Below are 17,097 nucleotides of genomic sequence, written 5' to 3' on the forward strand. Positions count from 1 at the left end.
GTGTGTGTGTGTTTGTGTTTGTGTGTGTGTGTGTGTGTGTGTGTGTGTGTGTGTGTGTTAGCACCCTGTGTAGAGGTCAAAGACAACTTACCAAAGCCTGTCCCTACTTCCAGCATGATTCCGTGGATGGAAATCAGGCTGTCTGATTGGCACACCAAGAGCTTAACCCACTCTTGCCAGCCCTCTACCTTACTTTGGTTGTATTGTATGGGGCATGTGTACATGCAGATGCCATGGAGAACTTCTGGAGGTCAAAGGACAGCTTGCAGGAGTTGGGTCACTCCTTATACCGTGATGATCCTGTCTACTTTTTGAGACAACGTTTCTCACAGAACCAGGAGCTTGTCAATACCATTAGACTACTAGCCCCAGGTGTTCAACGAACACTGCTTTACCTGGGGCAGGTTTGAATGTGCACAACCATGACCAGCTTTTACAGAGGTGCTGGGGATTTGAACCCAGGACCTCACGATTGTGCAGCAAATACTTTCCCAATGGAGTTGTCACCCTAGTCTCCATTACCACTCACCCCACTCTCTGAAGCATCACAGTTGTTTTGGACTTATTGTGTTTGGAGACGGAGGTCTTGCTATGTGATCTGGGCTAACCTCAGATTCTCAATCCTCCAGCCTCAGCCTCCTGAGTACTAGTTATATACCTAGGTCAACATTTGTTCAAACTCCTGTTTATGCTTCTGTGGGTGAAAAAGGAGGAATGGGGTCTACCTGGAAGTTGGCAGAAGGAGATAGATAGATAGATAGATAGATAGATAGATAGATAGATGGATAGATAGATAGATAGAGAGAAGTGACCCTCCTGACTCAGTGTCCCTAGTACCCACCTGACCACCTGACAGCACACATTCTTCATGGTTCACCCATGGGTTTTATTTTAAATTGCATTTATTTATTGGGGGCTGCTCACCACAGCACGTGTGGGGAGGTCTGAGGACAACTGCTTTCTTCAGTGTCGTCTGCTCTGTTCACTGTCACTGGGCACAGGCTCTGGAACCAGTGCATTTGGACTTGAATCCAACTTCCATTATTTTTCGTGTGTCTATAAGCAAGCCCCTCTGCTAATCTCCATCAGAGAATGGGGTGTTGATCAAAGTCAAAGTCCCCTCATAGGGCCAGTGCCTGGAACGTCCTCTGGGGGGCGGGTTACTGTAGCCACACTTGACTCTAGATTCCCTCCTATTTGAGAAGATTCACTTGTGAGTTGTGCCATGTGTGTTGTGGCTGTAGCTCAGTTGAGTGTCTGGATGTGAACCCCAGCACCACATAAACCAGAAGGAAAGGCGTGTGCCCGCAGAACTGGGGAGCTAGGAGGAGGATCTGGAAGTTCAAGATCATCCTCAGCTCTACAAGTCCAAGCCAGATTGGGCTCCAGGACACACAGCCTAGAAAGAAAGGTGTTGAGGCAGGGAACAAAGAAGGTAGGAAAAAAGAAAGCAAGCCTTCTGGCTTCAGGATTTATGAAAGATGTCATATCTGTACTGTAGGAGGTGAGTGGCTGCTGGACAAAGGTACCAGGGCTTTGTGGCAGAGGCACTGTGACCTCTCAGGTGGCCATAGGGCTCCAGCCCCTACTCTCCTGCTCAGTGCTTCTTTGGTTTTGTTTTCTTTTCTACTATCTGGGGAGTCCCTTTTCTTGTCTCTTAGCTCAGCTCTACATTTTGCACTTTGCATTTGCTGGGGATGGTGACATGTGCCTTTGATTCTAGAATTCCCAAGATTAAGGCAGGAACATTTTTAGTTCCAAACCAACCAGTCTTAGGCTACAGAGCAAAACCGTATCTCAACAATGCAAAGCCTTATGCCCCTTTTAGACATGGGGCTTGCCACGCATCATCATGGAAACACGGGGTAGAGTCTCCAACAACAGGAAAGTAAATCTGAGGAAGAAATCCTAAAGTGCGCAGACTGAGTTGCTCTTCCGAGTTCTATGCAACAGAGCTCTTTGGAGTTGCCAAAAGCTAGCAGGGAACAGATTCTTGTGGTTGGTTTGGAAACCAGTCTCAGGTAGTTGAGGACGTGTACCTCAAATGGAGGGTACCAGCTATACTTCTCCACACCCCTTAAGAGTCCAGATGGCTCCTATTGATGCAGATATGAAAGGAAGAGGAAGGGAACCCTGGAGTTGCTCACATGTCTCCTGAGAGGAAAAAAAGACCAAAAATGTGGGCCTAAGATGTCAAGTCAGAACCTGGAGTTCTACTAGGTTTCCAGGGTCTAAAAATCCAAAAAGTATAACTTCTGTCCATCTGTCTGTCCGTCCATCCATCCATCCATGCATCTGTCTACTTCTCCAACCAACATCCCACTAAAGTGATCCCAGCCTATGAAGAGAGAGGCCTCAAAGTCCCTAGCTAAAGCCCAAGGGTTCCTGCAACCCCAGAGAGAAAAATGACCAAATGGAATAAAAGTAAGATTCTCCTCTTTGTTCTTCCATTATGTGGCCATGGGACCAGGTCACATGATTTGGCTCTTCTGGACCTCAAATGTTTCCTCACCTGCATAGCGGAGACAGTAAAACAACAGCACGGTGGCCATCTTTCCAGTTCTAACATTCCATGGTAGACCCTTTGGCCCCTGATGTCACAAATATGGAGCTGGCTCGTGATTGGACATTGCCTCCGCCAGCTCTGCTGTTCTCTTGGTCATGGGAACAAGATGGACTTGCCCTGGGCCTTCCTACTTGTGCTCCTCTATTACGGGCAGCTCTTGCCATGGCTCAGGACTGGGGGAGAGCCAAGTTTAGGTATGGCTGGGACCTGAAGGAGCATGTGACCAAATAAGAGGACTGGGGAGGGGCAGCCCCTTCCCCAGGCCCACATGATCCCCCCTCCCCTGCAGATGAGGTCTACAGTGAGGCTCAGGCAAAGATGTTCCTGCAGATTTATGAGCAAACAGCCCAAGTTGTGTTAAACGAGTTCATGGAGGCCACGTGGAACTATGTCACCAACATCACCAAACAAAATCGACAGAACATGGTGTGGTACCATTTCCCCCAAGGTCCTCCCTCGCTCTCCTTGTTCTTAGGAATCCTGGAGGTTGGGAATTATAGTTCCTGTCCTGTGCCCAGAGTGTATAGAAAAAAAAAATATATGTCAAAGTGGGCTGCAGAGCTCTCGGTGGCCTTTTCTCTACATAAGAATTTCTGGATTCTTTGCCCTTTCGAGCTTTACCTCCTTCCTCTTAGGGACATGGGCATCCTGTCCCTCTTAGCAAATCTTCAATGATTCTGGACTCTTAAAGTGGGCTTTGGGGCTGTGACCTCAGAAGTCAGCATGGGACCCATACTGCATCCCCCAACCCATCTCAAGCAATATGACGACCTTCTTTCCAGCTGCTGAAGAAGGCAGAGAGGTCTCAGTTCAAGTTGTACTTTGGCATCCGGGCCCGCATGTTTAGGATAGACCACTTCCTGGACCCAAATGTGAAGCGCGTGCTGAGTAAGCTGCAGAATGTAGACGAGTCGGCCTTGCCCACGGAGGATCTCCGGGAGGTGATAGACAGAGCCCCAGGCCTCCAAGGCACACACACACTCCTGCACCCCAGAGGAGGGTGGGCCAGGTTGGACTTGGAACCAGAGTAACTGGAGCAGGAGTGGTGGGGTGAAGCCAGAGCTTTCTGTAGAGGAGGAAGGGGGTACTTTAGCCAGGCCTACCTCTCCTGGCAGGTGGGGGCTAGTGTTGGGAGTGGGCTCAAGGATATGGGCCTACCCTGGGGTGACACCTACCCATCCTCCAGTACAACAGACTTCTAGACTACATGGAGACAGCATATACTAATGCTGAGGTGTGCCTGAATGAGGGTCCCTGCTTATCCCTGGAGCCTGGTGAGCAACTAAGCCCTGCTCCTGACCTCAACTGTGTCCCCTTGTTGGTGAAGGGGCACCTAGGGTGGGTGGGTGGGTGGGAGTAGAGGTAGGTAGGTATGGGGTGCCATGTGGTTTCTATCTGGGCACAGACCTTGAAGAAATCATGGCCACGTCCAGGGACCAGAAGGAGCTGCTGTGGGCCTGGCAGGGCTGGCGGGATGCCGTTGGTCGGCAACTCCGCCCTGTCTTCGAGGACTATGTACATCTTAGCAACAAGGCTGCACAATATAATGGTAAGCAGGCTGGACATAATGTCTTGGGTCAATGCTCAGGAAAAGAATGAAGCTGAATCTACAGAGGACTTAGGCAGCAGCAGAATTGGTATAGGCAATGTCCGGGATCCATGAGCCCTGTCATTGAGCCCTTATTGTGGGCTGGGTGCTAAGGGAGATCCTGAGGGCTTGTGAGTGAAAAGACAGATGTATGCCTCGTGGACTTCCTCCTGGCAGTCTGATTAGGAGGAGAGCCTCATCCAACATGCAGGCACCTCTAATAGCGCTGAATATGAAGCCGTGGAAGAAGAGGCTGCTGGGACCAGCAGGAAAGGGGAGAATTTCAGATATATGCTCTCTGACATTTATCCATTCTGGAAAGATGAGTAGGGGCAGGGAAACTGGAAACATGAAAGTATCTACACAGAGCCTCTGTGGCACAATGGGAGGAAACCAGGGTTTTAAGGAACCAGAAAGAAACCCACAGGACCACAAGGCTTTGGGTAATTTGGGGTTTGGGTCATGGCAATAGCAAAGAAAGCATGACCAGGAGCTTCCACTGTGGGGGGGGGGGGTCACTCAATGCTTTCTAGCTTTGAGCTGATTTAGGATGGGTAATGCCTTGGGAGGTTTGTGTCCATCACAAGAGCCCTGGGGAGCAGGGAGGTTGGAGACACTTCCCTGGAGTGTGTCCGGGTCTCCTCCCTGCCAGGCCGTTGGATGCAGGGTGTCATGGTGAACACTAATGAGTCTCCTCCTGTCCTAGGGTACAAAGACATGGGGGCTTTATGGCGATCCAAGTATGAGTCCCATACCCTGGAGGAAGACCTGGAGCAGCTCTATAAGGAGCTGAAGCCTCTCTACCTGAACCTACACTCCTATGTGCGCCGTTCCCTGTATCGCTACTATGGGCCTGAGCTCATTGATCTGCGGGGGCCCATCCCTGCCCACCTCCTGGGTAAGGGTCACACTAGCAGCAGAGTGGGAGACCGGGTAGGGGGAGGCGGCCATTCTTTCTTCCTCTTAGCTTCTTCACCCCCTTTCCAGGGAACATGTGGGCTCAGTCCTGGGACAATATCCTAGATCTGGTCCTGCCCTTTCCGAATAAACCTCCTGAAGACATCACAAAGATCATGAAGATCCAGGTCAGTTGCCCCACCCCCACTCCATTCCTCTGTCCCGCAATGCCCCTAGGCAAATGGGCAACAAAACCATAGTGCCTCTTTTTCCTCGCAGCATTGGAAGCCTGAAAAAATGTTTGAAGAGGCTGATTTATTCTTCACCTCTATGGGAATGCTACCCGCCCCACCTACTTTCTGGATAAAGTCTATGATGGAGAAGCCAGTTGACGGACGGGATGTGAACTGCCACCCGTCATCCTGGAACTTCTACAAGTTCGGTGACTTCAGGTGTCTACCGCTAGCATGGTTTTCACTCAGCTTCCCTCTCTTCTGGTTTCCCAGTGGCCATGTAGCAAGGATGGAGCAGGATGGGGGAAGTGGGGTGAGATTCAGAAGCACGGAAGAGAAGGTGGGTGTGGAAAGTAGCGGATATAGTCACTGGGTGGCCACAGGGTCTAGAGTGGGACAGGATAGTAGTCAAGACCCTTCTGGTGTCCAGCTTGATGACCCTACTACCATCACAAATTTTGAATGAAGAAGCTTTGTGTCCCCATAGATCCCCATGCTCCCTGACCCCTGCCCTTTAACTATAGGGTAAAGAAGTGCACCGAGGTGACCATAAAAGACCTGCTCTCCGCCTTCCACCAGATGGGCCATATCCAATACTTCTTGCAGTACCAGAACCTCTCTATAATCTACCAAGAAGGGGCCAGCCCAGCCTTTGAAGAGGCTGTGGGGTCAGCGATCACCCTTTCAGCCTCTTCCTATAAGTACCTGCTCACCAAAGGTCTGCTCAGCAAACAGCACCAGGACTCAGGTGATGGGGCACAAGGGAATGCAAAAGGGTGGTTTGAGCCTAGAGCTTCAGCTAGGGCTGAGGGGGACTAGGGCTGAAGAGAGGGAGGACCAAGAAGCTGCTTCCTGATTGCCCTGATCCCCATCCCCAGAGGAGGAGGTCAACTTCCTGTTGGGCATTGCCCTGGAGAAGATTGCCTTCATTCCCTTCAGCTACATTATAGACCAGTTTCGTTGGAAGGTCTTCGATGGCACTATTTCCAAGAGCACCTACAACCAGGAGTGGTGGAACCTCAGGTGGGGAAGTTGGCTGCCTGGTAAGAGTAAATTGTCAATGTCCTGGGAACCTGGGGAAGCCAGGCAATGTGTGCTGTCTGCTGTCACCAAGCAAAGGCATACAGACTAAAGGACATAGAGGCAGCAGAGGTGGCCATGAGGCCTGGTTCTGAACCTGCTGGAAGCAGTGAGGAAATCTCTTAACTTAGGATTCTGTCTCATCTGTGACATAGGGGTCCTGGCGATGACTCCATATGCCTTGTGGGTGGCCAGGAATCTCACACCATGAAATCAAGTAGGCCATTCCAAGAACAGAGCAGTAACTGGGTGTGGTGGTACATACCTGTAATCCTAGCACCTGCAAAGTGGACATAGGAGGGTCAGGAGGCAGGAGGAGAGGACAGAGTCTTGCAGGCGTGGCCAGCAGCTTGTTGGCTGCATAACCAGTTGGAGGTCAGCCTGGACCACACGAGAGTCTGTCTTAAAAAGACAAAACCCTCCAAATCCAAATAAACCAAAAGCCTATGCTACAACAAAGATCAACAAGCAGCCCCTGCGGCTTGCTTCCTCCACAGAAGGCCAGAAGAACAGATGGCAGAGGGCTTTGCTGGCTGGAAAGACTTTTCATGGGGGAAAGGCAGGTCATTACCTCAAAACACATGCATGCCTGCTGGCGCCCTAGTATCTGAATACTAAAGAAAAGGTCCGCAGTTGTCAAGCAGATCCGTTGATTGGACGGTAAATGCCCGTAACCTAGGCTTCTCCATGTCCGACAGACATCACACTGTCAAGTTCAAGGTTTTTGGACACAGAGTGACCTACATACAGCTCCACATCAGGCTCCTGTGATCATTTAGACTTTGTGTCTGCACTATACAGTGCCCTGGATCAATGTGCTCTTAGCAGCCAGCGCTCAGAGGTCATGTGACCCAGGGTCACTCGAGCAAGGGCTCACACTGTGTTATAGCATGTGGCACATCTCTGCCATTCTCTGGGGTTTTTTTGTTTCGTTTCATTTTTGAGACAGGGTTTTTCTGTATAGCCTTGGCTATCCTGGAACTCACGCTATAGACTAGACTGGCCTCAAACTTACCTCCTAAGTGCTGGGATCAAAGGTGTGTACCACCACACCCTCTTTCTGTTTGTTTGTTTGTTTTCTCCTCTTAGCGCTGTTTAGATTAAATAACCTGTCTCCTAGTCTATAATCTGATCTCATCACTAGGATGGATGCAAGCAAGACCCTGAACTCACTTGGTCCCTTGATGGCATCTCCACAAAGTCCAGGCTAGTGTTAAGAGAGAATGCACACAGTCTACGTGCTCAATCACTGCTAATTGCTGTTATTAAGCTTCCTGATTCCTGATCCCACATGTCCTCACTCATCGCTGAATAGCCTCCACAAGCTAGACCCAGACTGGCTGAACACACATGTGCCTCAAACAAGGCTCTGAGGACCCTCCAGGACCCACAGCCAAGCCCCTGTCTCTCTCCTACCAGGTTGAAATACCAAGGTCTGTGCCCACCGGTCCCTCGGTCAGAAGATGATTTTGACCCAGGTGCCAAGTTCCACATCTCTGCCAATGTGCCCTACATCCGGTAAAGGTCTAGGCCCTGGTGGCAGAGCTGGCTGGGATCTGGGAGACATGGGCACTGCGTGGAGGAGTTCCAGAAAGTGCAAAGATGGAACCATATGGCCACTTGGTGCCTAAGAAGGCCTGGGCTTCCTAACCCAGGTCTCCTCTCCGAAGCCCACCTTCTCCTTCCCCTACACAGGTACTTTCTCAGCCTAGTACTACAGTTTCAACTTCATGAAGTACTGTGCAAGGCCACAGGCCACGTGGGCCCTCTGCACCGGTGCAACATCTATAACTCCAAGGTGGCGGGGAAGATCCTAGGGTGAGTGTACAACACCCCCCCCCCAGTTTCTTTCAGCTCTTACTATTTCCCTCACAGGAAGTCCTGGCTTCAGACTCCCTCCCCCATAGTGCCACCCTGGGTCCCCTGAGCATCCAAACTGAGCTGACATTCTGGTGGAAGTGCCTTCTCAGAGCAAACTGCATTCGCTCCTGAATTAGCACAAGCCTGTTTTCTCTCATGTAGCCTGCTGTGGTCAGAGACAATTTGAGCACACAGGCATTCAATATACTTGTCCTCCGTAGGGGGTGGTGTCCTGCCTCTGCCTTCTGATTTAGCCACCAGAACCTATCCTTGTGAATGTCTGGCTGTGTTTGATGTACCCTTGGGTCTTTTGCATTTCCTGACTCTTCCCTGAAGTACTTAGCTTGTCTCCCAGGCCAACTGAAGTTACTTTTTTTTTTTTTTTTTGGTGGATGAAGCAAGCTCCAACAACTTTATTTTTTCTCTTAGCCTTTTTATACTATATAAAACAAAGTTCTCTGTGTAAGGGATTACCTCATAGCCACAAGTTATATATTCTCTAAAAATATCACCACAAAAATGTGTTCTTCAAAAACAAATTAAAATCATTACACCAAAGGAAATTACAACAGAATTATTGATTATGTATTCTTCTTTTGAATTACCTACCTAATTAAACAGCAATAATTCTTTTGTCATTGATTAACAAAGTTTAAGTAAGCCAAGTCTATAGTAGCAGGTTGCCATAACTTTTAATAAATGCATAGTTACAAACCAGCCTTTTCAGAACTTGAAGCAGTTGCCCACTGAAATCCTGAATATGTGTATATAGTATGCATGTAGCTCAGTTTACCAAATTCTAAAAAGTGAAACACATCCACTTGCCAAATTTCATCTTTTTTGGTACCTTTGGGGTTACTCCCTACAGGTAATGGAGTTTGCTTATATAAAGAATAAATGAGAAATTCTTTTCTAATTTCCTTGATGTGTTGTCAAGTGATAGAAAAATTCTTCTTCAAACCTTTCCTGTTAACATGGCGGGTTTTTTTTTGTTGTTGTTGTTTGTTTGTTTTGTTTTTTGAAGCTGCTAGTCCATTTCTTTTTTTTAATTATTCTTTTTCTTACAAGTTTATTTTTTAAAAAAACAGAGATACATGTATAGATTATTAAAAGCATTTTGGAGTAAATATATATGAATATATTTTTGTCAGTACTTGATTTTTTTAAAAGGTTTGATAGCATGCATTGAAATCTTACTATTTACAAAGATCATAAAGTACACGTAAAACAAAATGTAACATGAAAATAGTCAAAGTGTTTTTGGTGTGTAAAGATTAAACATAATGGTTTTTAACTACCAAAAGTTGCTACAAGGCTATCTTCGTAGCTCTTGAGTTATTAATGATTTAGGGTCTAGGTACCCCACTCTAAGAGGGTGCTATACACTTTTTTTTTTCTAAGAAGGACTGAGGCTTCCACTTTTTGGCCTTTTTGAGCTTCATATAGCCTGTGAGTTGTTTCTTGGCTATTCAGAGCTTTCTGGGGCTAGTATCCAATTATCAGTGACTGTATATTATGTCTGTTTTTTGTGACTGGGTTACCTCACTCAGGATGATATCCTCTAGATACACTCATTTTTCTAGGAATTTCATAAAGTCATTGTTTCTAATAGCTGTATAGTACTCCATTGTGTTGAAGTTACTTTTACTGCAGCCTCTTGACACAATTCTGGCCAGCCTATGGTCCACTTCGACCTTTTAGCCTTTTCTGAGGCACCTGATGTTTAATCCGTTCCTTTCCAGATCTGTTGTGATCTAAGGTTTTGCCTTGAAGCCAACTTGGAGGGGTAGGAAGAAGGTGCGTACAGCATCTTCTCTGCTAGCTTGACTCTGAGTTCTTTGTCCATGATTCACATTGGTAGCTCTTAACCTTGCAGGTTGAGAGTTGTCATTGGCTTTCTACAAGGGATCAGACTGATGGCCTGAAAAGTGACTTGACTGTGTGTCATTCCTTTGTGGAGAAGGAAATTCATGCTATGGATTCAGAACTGATTGCAAAGCAGTTACAATCAAGAGAGGGTTCATCTGCCCCCTGCCTCACCAGCTATATTCCTGGTCTGAGAAGACCCCGAATTCCAGGCTTAGACACCATTCTCCAGACAGTGGCAGAGGACAGGCTTCTGAGAAAGGGGGAGTGTCATCTCCATCAATCTGGGCATGTAGACCTTGGGCAGGTCACATCAGGATTTCTGGTTCCAAGGCCAGCTCTCCCACCACTGAACTGGGACATCTGCCCATTGGCCGGGTCTTTGTCCTCTTGACAGCTATTGATTTGGGTCTGTTTCTTTAATTGTGCAACTTTGAGTTTTGTTCTTGCCTTGCAGAGGGTTAGCGATATATGATCTTAGCATGGATCTTAAACTTTTAGTTGTATTTCTGGTTTTTTTGAGACATGGTCATGTAGCCCAGGCTAGCTTCAAACTTGAGATCCTCCCACACCTACCTCCCTGGAGTGCTGGGATTACAGGTGTGTGTCACTGTGGCTTTTCCATACCCTTTAATCATCTGCAACCACCAGATGGAGCAGAAAGACTGGTCCTCTGGGCTTCACTTCTAGGAGGTCCAGTGACATGGTCATCATCACCACCATCACCACCACCACCTCTGTCAATTATTCCTTGCTTTATACATATGGATATGAATGTATGCATATGGATGTAAACACACATACATACATGTGACAGCCTTGGCTGGCTATCCATCAGTCTACATCTGACGTATCTCTGGGCTCCTCATTCAACCTCTAGTCTTGTTCACTTAGCATCTACTTAGAGCATGGCTGATCAGTCTTTCTGTGTCCAGCAGAGGGCAATAGACTACGAAATAAAAGAATCCTAAACTACTAAAAAGGAGGCTGAGCAAAAGAGACTTTGCTTCTCAAATATGAAGGAGGTTAGGAAGTCCAGCTGGAAACCAAAGAGAAATGTCTGTCCCCAGAAGCAGACACAGGCAAAAATGATGTGTTTTCTCCCTGGCAGCTCATGTCTAATTCCCCTTTTTGTCACTTGCTTGAGGGGACACTTGACATCATTCTCTACACTCTTAACCTACCCAGTGGACACAGGACTCTGATTTAATCCCAAAGCATGTGACATTGTTCATCAGCCCCCACCCTGCCTCATGGTCCATACCACTGGTCCAAACCGAATCCCAGGCTGAGCATCTTGAGCACCGTTCACAGGGTAGTGGGTAGGGGAGAGCCCTTTAAGAAAGGGCATGTCACAAGCCTTGGGAGAGGATTAGATGGAAACAGAGTGGAGTCCAGGAGGAGGAGGAGAAGGGGAAATGAGGAACTCTGGGGGTGAAGGGGGAAGGAGGCAGGTGTTACCAGGCCCACATTACCAACTGTGTAACATCCTGAAGGGAGAAAGGTCTTACTTTGTAAAAGAGAAAAATTCACAAAATAGCCCAGTGTGAGGAACCTGAGACCCAAGTTCTAGTCCATTGAAGATGGGCTTGAAGATATTTATGGGCTCAGTTATGGAGAAAGTATGGAGAAAGGTATGGTTGGATGTTAAAAGAAGGTGAAGCACCTGAAGCCCCCAGGTTTATGGGGATAGGGGTGGAGCAGAAAAAGAGGGAGATTCTTTCCCAATCTTCTTCTACCTTGGGTAGCTTTCATGTGTTTTTGCTCTCTGGACGCATTTCTACATGCAAGTGCCGGGCTGGTTCTGATGGGAATAGACAGTCAAAGTGGACCTCGGATCATTTCTTAAAGTCCCTCAGTCATGATGGCCCTGCTAACATCTGTGGGTCCTGTTTTGGAGACTGAGGCAGCATCCAGCAACCAGCATGACAGCCCTTTTTCTAGCCGTGTATAGCTGAACTCTCGTCACACAACCTGACAGCCTTTCTTGTAGGCAGATTCTCAGGAGTCAAAGCTATTCCCCGAGCTGTGTGTGGTGATACACGTTTGTAATCCTAGCACCTGGGGAGTCATAAATTCAAAGTTAGCCTGGGCTACAGAGTGAGGCCCTAGCCTACACTAGGTTTTTTTGCCACTGCCCAGCATCTGAGAAATTCTCAAATCAGTGGAAATTGTGATTTAAAAATTTTTCTAAATTTATTTCACTCTTGATGACTCTTTGCCTTTATAATCTTAACAGATTTCCTTTCAGTGGTTTCTTCTCTTAATCTTTTCTTCCTTTGTTTCTTTTCTTGAAATTCTGGGGACTCAAACCCAGGGCCTTACACATGTTAGGCAAATGTGTCTCATGGTTTCTGCTAAGTACCTACTGGCCTTCAGTTCCCACATCTGACTACAGTTGTTTATCAAGCAGTATGAAAAAAAAATCCTACAAGTTACAAATTCCTTCACCACCTTGTGACTTGATACTCCCTACTGTGATGGGAAGACAGACATTCACCGGAGCTCATGTTACTGCTGAGAAGTCTAAAGCTGAGAGGGTTTACATGTCTGAGGTGATATGGTCTATCAGTAGCATTGCTGGGGTCTGAACGTGTGTACCCCCATACAGTGACCTCTAAGCTTCCTGCTCCCTTCCCTTTCCTGATCAGACCCTGGAACAACAGGTTGAGAAATGTCAACATCTGCCCAGTACTATTGTTTGCCGAGGCCAGGGTGGAGCCTGGAGATCTGGTTTTAGCACCCTCTGCACCCGCCATGGTGAATGCAGTGAGCCTGCCATCTGCCACCAAGCCCTGGGTGTGCCTCCAGACAGCTGATGTTTGTGCAGTATGCAGGTGTTACACAGACAACCTTCCATGCTCACAGCACTTGAATTCTCTCAATCCTTCCCTATGTGGTTAAGAAGGACCGAACGGCTCCTGCTACCTCAAATACATCAGCGTGAACAGAGGCTCCGACTGGCTGCCTGTTCAAGCTGAGAATAAGGATGCCCACAGTAATAGTTGACACCAGCCAGCAGCAGCAGTCGGTATTTATTGCAGAGTGGTAGCAACTGTACTGTTGCCTCTACTTACTGAGATGACGCTTGGATGAGTTATTTGTCCAAGGCATCTCAAGGATAGAGCTGATAGCCACGTCCAGGTGAATCTTGCTTCAGAATGAGTAATTAAATCTACAGTGCTAAGAGTTCTGGGGTCCTGGCTGGCAAAGTTAGGAATTAAAGTTGTGTCTAATCTTGGGGGGGGGGCGGGTCTCAGTAGCACCTGACATTCACACATGGCCTCACAGATAACTCTACTCCCCCAGGAATCTCCTGAAGCTGGGCTCCAGCCGGCCCTGGCAGGAGGTTCTAAAGGAAATGACTGGAAAGCCCAATATATCCACCAAGGCCCTCTTGACCTACTTCAAGCCGCTGATGAACTGGCTGGTGACGGAGAACATGAAACATGGGGACACCCTTGGCTGGCCAGAATTCAGCTGTTCTTATAAAGGTTGGACAAAGCTGACCCTGGCCTTAGTTCTAATGTAGATCCTGCCTTATACTCTCAGTCAGATAGTAGAATTGGGTGACCCCCATCTGTACCAGGCCGGGGACAACCTAGGCCAGTTCCAAAGTCTACACTCACTTTCTGCTCAGTAGCTTCCTTACACATCAGACAGCCAAGCTGCCAATCTTGGTCTGAGGGTAGGAGCCCCCAAAATGTGCTGTGAGTTAGGTCACCCTACCCCCATACATCTTCTCTTGCTTCTGCTTTCTCATGCCCCCTCACTGCAGGACAATTCCCTCACCTGTGGCCTGAGGTTGAGAGAAAAGACTATAGCTCTCACGTCCTTCCTGGCTACCACAGGGGACTCAAGGGCCACTTCCCTCAGGTTTTCTTACTCTGTGAGACTGTTCTATTTTTTTCCACAGAAAAAGCCTCAAACAAGGTGTCGTTTCTGGGTTTGGAGATAAAGCCTGACCAGGCTTACGTGGGGCAGTGGGTGTTGCTGAGCATCGTTTTCGTCATGGTCTTCTTCATCCTGGTGTTGGGCTTTTGGCTGCGCCACTTGGAAAAAGAGTCACTGAAAAAGAACAAAAGTTTTAGCACCTACTTCCTGGGTGTAGCCATGGATCCCCGCCAGGCAGCCCTGAGACAGTGGCTCCTGCTAGGCCTCTGCTTCATCCTTTTGCTGTCCTGTGTTGGCCTGCTCGTTTGGATACTCACAGAACACACCTGGAAGCCTCCATGGATAAATGCTAAATGGCAGAGCTGAGAGGAGACGCCATGGAGACTGGTGAGAGATTGGGAGATAGGGTAGAAGGATGTCGAGACAGGCAGGCTAGAGACTATGGGCTGCAGGCATAGTGCCCAACCGTGACAGTGTGGTGTGAGGGTGTTTGCAAAGCTGTGAGGCAGGCACAGATGACTTTGTATGATCCGTGGGTGTCCTGGGTTCCAGAACAATCCTACTTTCCCACAGTGGCTCAAAAGCAATGGTTTTAATGAGTCGGTGGCTGTGTCCCTTTGAAGCTGCCTTTGCACCAAGTCACAGAACTCCACACGCCCTTGTTTTGATCAAGAGTTTAGCTATGGGGCTTGGCTAAGGCTGCAGGATTCAAGGAATCTCTAGAAAAAGGAGCCAATGCCATCCACTTATAAACTGTCCTTCAGTGGGACCAGACATTCCTTTACGGATTGCTGATGCCCAGTTCCTGAGCACTGTGTTCTCTATATAGCCTACCACACTCTGATGATCCTCTAGCATGCCCTCCCAGTCTGCAAAATACAGGCCCCAAAAAGGCTCTTTGTTTGACCACCTGAAATGCAAGTAGCCTCAGAAACCTGCCCCATGGCTCTCCCAACCCCAGCCCAGGCCCTCACGATGGAGACAGTGGGTATCTAGGCACTGAGCCAGGCATGATTAATGATCAACTTCTTTAATATTTAAACAAAGCTCATCTCTAGTCACTCTGCTCCGGAGATGGCCTTGTTCAACACACACACACACCTGCTGCCTGGCCCGTTGCCCTGGAGAGCAAGCACGGGGCAAACAGCACCTTTCCTGGCTCGGTGGGGGAAGGGAGAACGGGGAGAAGATACCACGAGAAAGGTAGTTGGGATTTGATGTTCTAAGGATAATCTTGGGAAAGGGGGAAGGGGCCTCTGCCCCTACCCTTTTAACCATTTCTGCCTTGCCTTCTGACCATGAGAATACCATGTCAATACTTTTAGATAAGTCAGAGCTGAAGCTCCAGGAAGCCTGGGAGTCAGTTTCTGACAGAAAATAGGGAAGGCCTAAAGGGAAATAGATTATAACCAGAAGCCACGGGGAAGAGGCACCAGGTATCTCAAATTCGAGACCAGCTTTCCCTAGAGATCCAAATACTAAAGTCACAGGCTGAGGAGACCGGCTAACAGAATGGGATTCCCTGGTTCCTCTCTGCCCAGGTCTCTACATCCCTCCCCATGTTCCTCCTAATTCTAAACAGTTTCTACTCCAGGACATGTGTGATACCTCTGTGTGGCCCTGTCATTTATTTATTACTATAACACCTTTATTTATCCTCAAGACTAGCTATTAGGTGTGTAAAGGCTTTTAACATGCATCAGGATCACTCTGTGCAGCGTGGGGACTGGGAAAATGCTTGAATGGATAAGCAAGTGCATGAATATCTCACTGCTTAAGTCCATGCTGCCGAATGGATAGGGAATACTGTCTCCTTTTTTCTTCCACAGCCAGCCTGCTCCCCACATTCGGGGACAGTCAAGACACCTCTGCCCCCCCCCCAAGAAACCACACTTGGTGGCCCTCTCATCTCTCAACCACTGTGGCCGAGGTTCCCCACCAGGTATTGTGACTCTGAGAGCACATCCAGCCCAGGCCTCCAAACCTCTCACTGGGACAACAGCGGAAGCTTCACTGGGTCTCTTTGGCCACTTCCCCTCCCCCTGTCCACTTTGTAAAGTTTATATTTATCCCAGAGTATTTCCTTCCAATTTTCCTTCGAAACATCAAACTTCTTAAGAACTGAGCTGTCCATCATTAACCCAGATGTTCAAACTAGCATTGGAGACCTTTTATCAAGGTTTTTTTCTTCTTCATTTTCACCTTTCCCATCGGTCACCTCAGCCCCGCTGCACCGACACCATCTTTGGGCCTTTTCCGAAGCTGTGTACTTCGCTTTGAATGCTTGCTAGTAAGATGTGGCTCGAAATTGGTCTTGGGACCCTCGGCAAAGTTCCAAGTCCATCGAGGTGCTGAATGAACTGTGGTCCTTCCTCCCTCCTTTTGGAAAAACTTTTTTTTTCAATAAACTTCACCCCACCCAAATACTTCTACTGTGCTTAATTTTACTCAGTACACAGACACCTTTTATTAGTGGCCACTTGCTAGTAGGTGGTTAGAGATCTCTTCCTCTTTGAAGATTTGCCTGTGAATGCTACCTCAGTTTCCTAGAACAGGCTCCACTGGATTGCCGCTAGAAGCTGTGCATGGAAGCTAGTAACCTAAGTGTCCCATTGCCACAATGAGTCCCAGCAGTAAATCCCCTCAGACAGTCTTCCAACAAAAGACTACCTGAAGCCCCTAACAACTTCTGGCCTCCCCTGCCTGGAAAACTACTTCAGTGTCAAAAGGGATTCAAGGAGATGCTGAAGCCACTGTCTATATGGACATGAACAGTTCTTCAGAGTATCCAAGGTTCAGGACCTCTGCCCTTCTCCCGTACGGATCAGAGAATTTGCCCTTGCCTGCCTTATTGGCATGTCCCTTGGCTTATTTCAGCACCACACCGCGGACAGCTCCCGAGCGCAAGCCTGGTGAAGGAGGAGGAGCGCTGAGCCGGGGGAGCGGGAGGACTAGAGAGGGCGGGGAGGGCAGACGCTGGAGGACGGGCGGGGCCCGACAGCCCTCCCCGGGGGCGGCGCCCACCCCAGCCTGACGCTGCTGAGCCCCAGGACTGACGGAGAAGCCAGAAGCAAGGACGCGGGTAACTCCCAAGCAAGTGCTGTTGAGGAAAG

General features: G+C 48.3%; 1 protein-coding gene across 1 annotated transcript; it reads left to right on the top strand.

Annotated features, from left to right (window-relative positions):
- Window positions 1–2,672: 2,672 nt before the first annotated feature.
- Window positions 2,673–14,350, top strand: LOC308425242 (angiotensin-converting enzyme-like protein Ace3; the record flags this gene model as incomplete). Its single annotated transcript, XM_080922463.1, has 14 exons — window positions 2,673–2,760; window positions 2,856–2,992; window positions 3,349–3,507; window positions 3,753–3,840; window positions 3,972–4,115; window positions 4,861–5,052; window positions 5,142–5,239; window positions 5,331–5,503; window positions 5,809–6,032; window positions 6,163–6,307; window positions 7,784–7,882; window positions 8,060–8,182; window positions 13,400–13,584; window positions 14,007–14,350. The coding sequence occupies 14 exons, from the start codon at window positions 2,673–2,675 to the stop codon at window positions 14,348–14,350; spliced, it is 2,199 nt and encodes a 732-aa protein (XP_080778589.1).
- Between the last annotated feature and the right edge of the window lie 2,747 nt (window positions 14,351–17,097).

Source organism: Micromys minutus, assembly GCF_963924665.1.
Source record: "Micromys minutus genome assembly, chromosome: 10".
In the NCBI taxonomy this organism is placed as follows: Eukaryota; Metazoa; Chordata; class Mammalia; order Rodentia; family Muridae; genus Micromys; species Micromys minutus.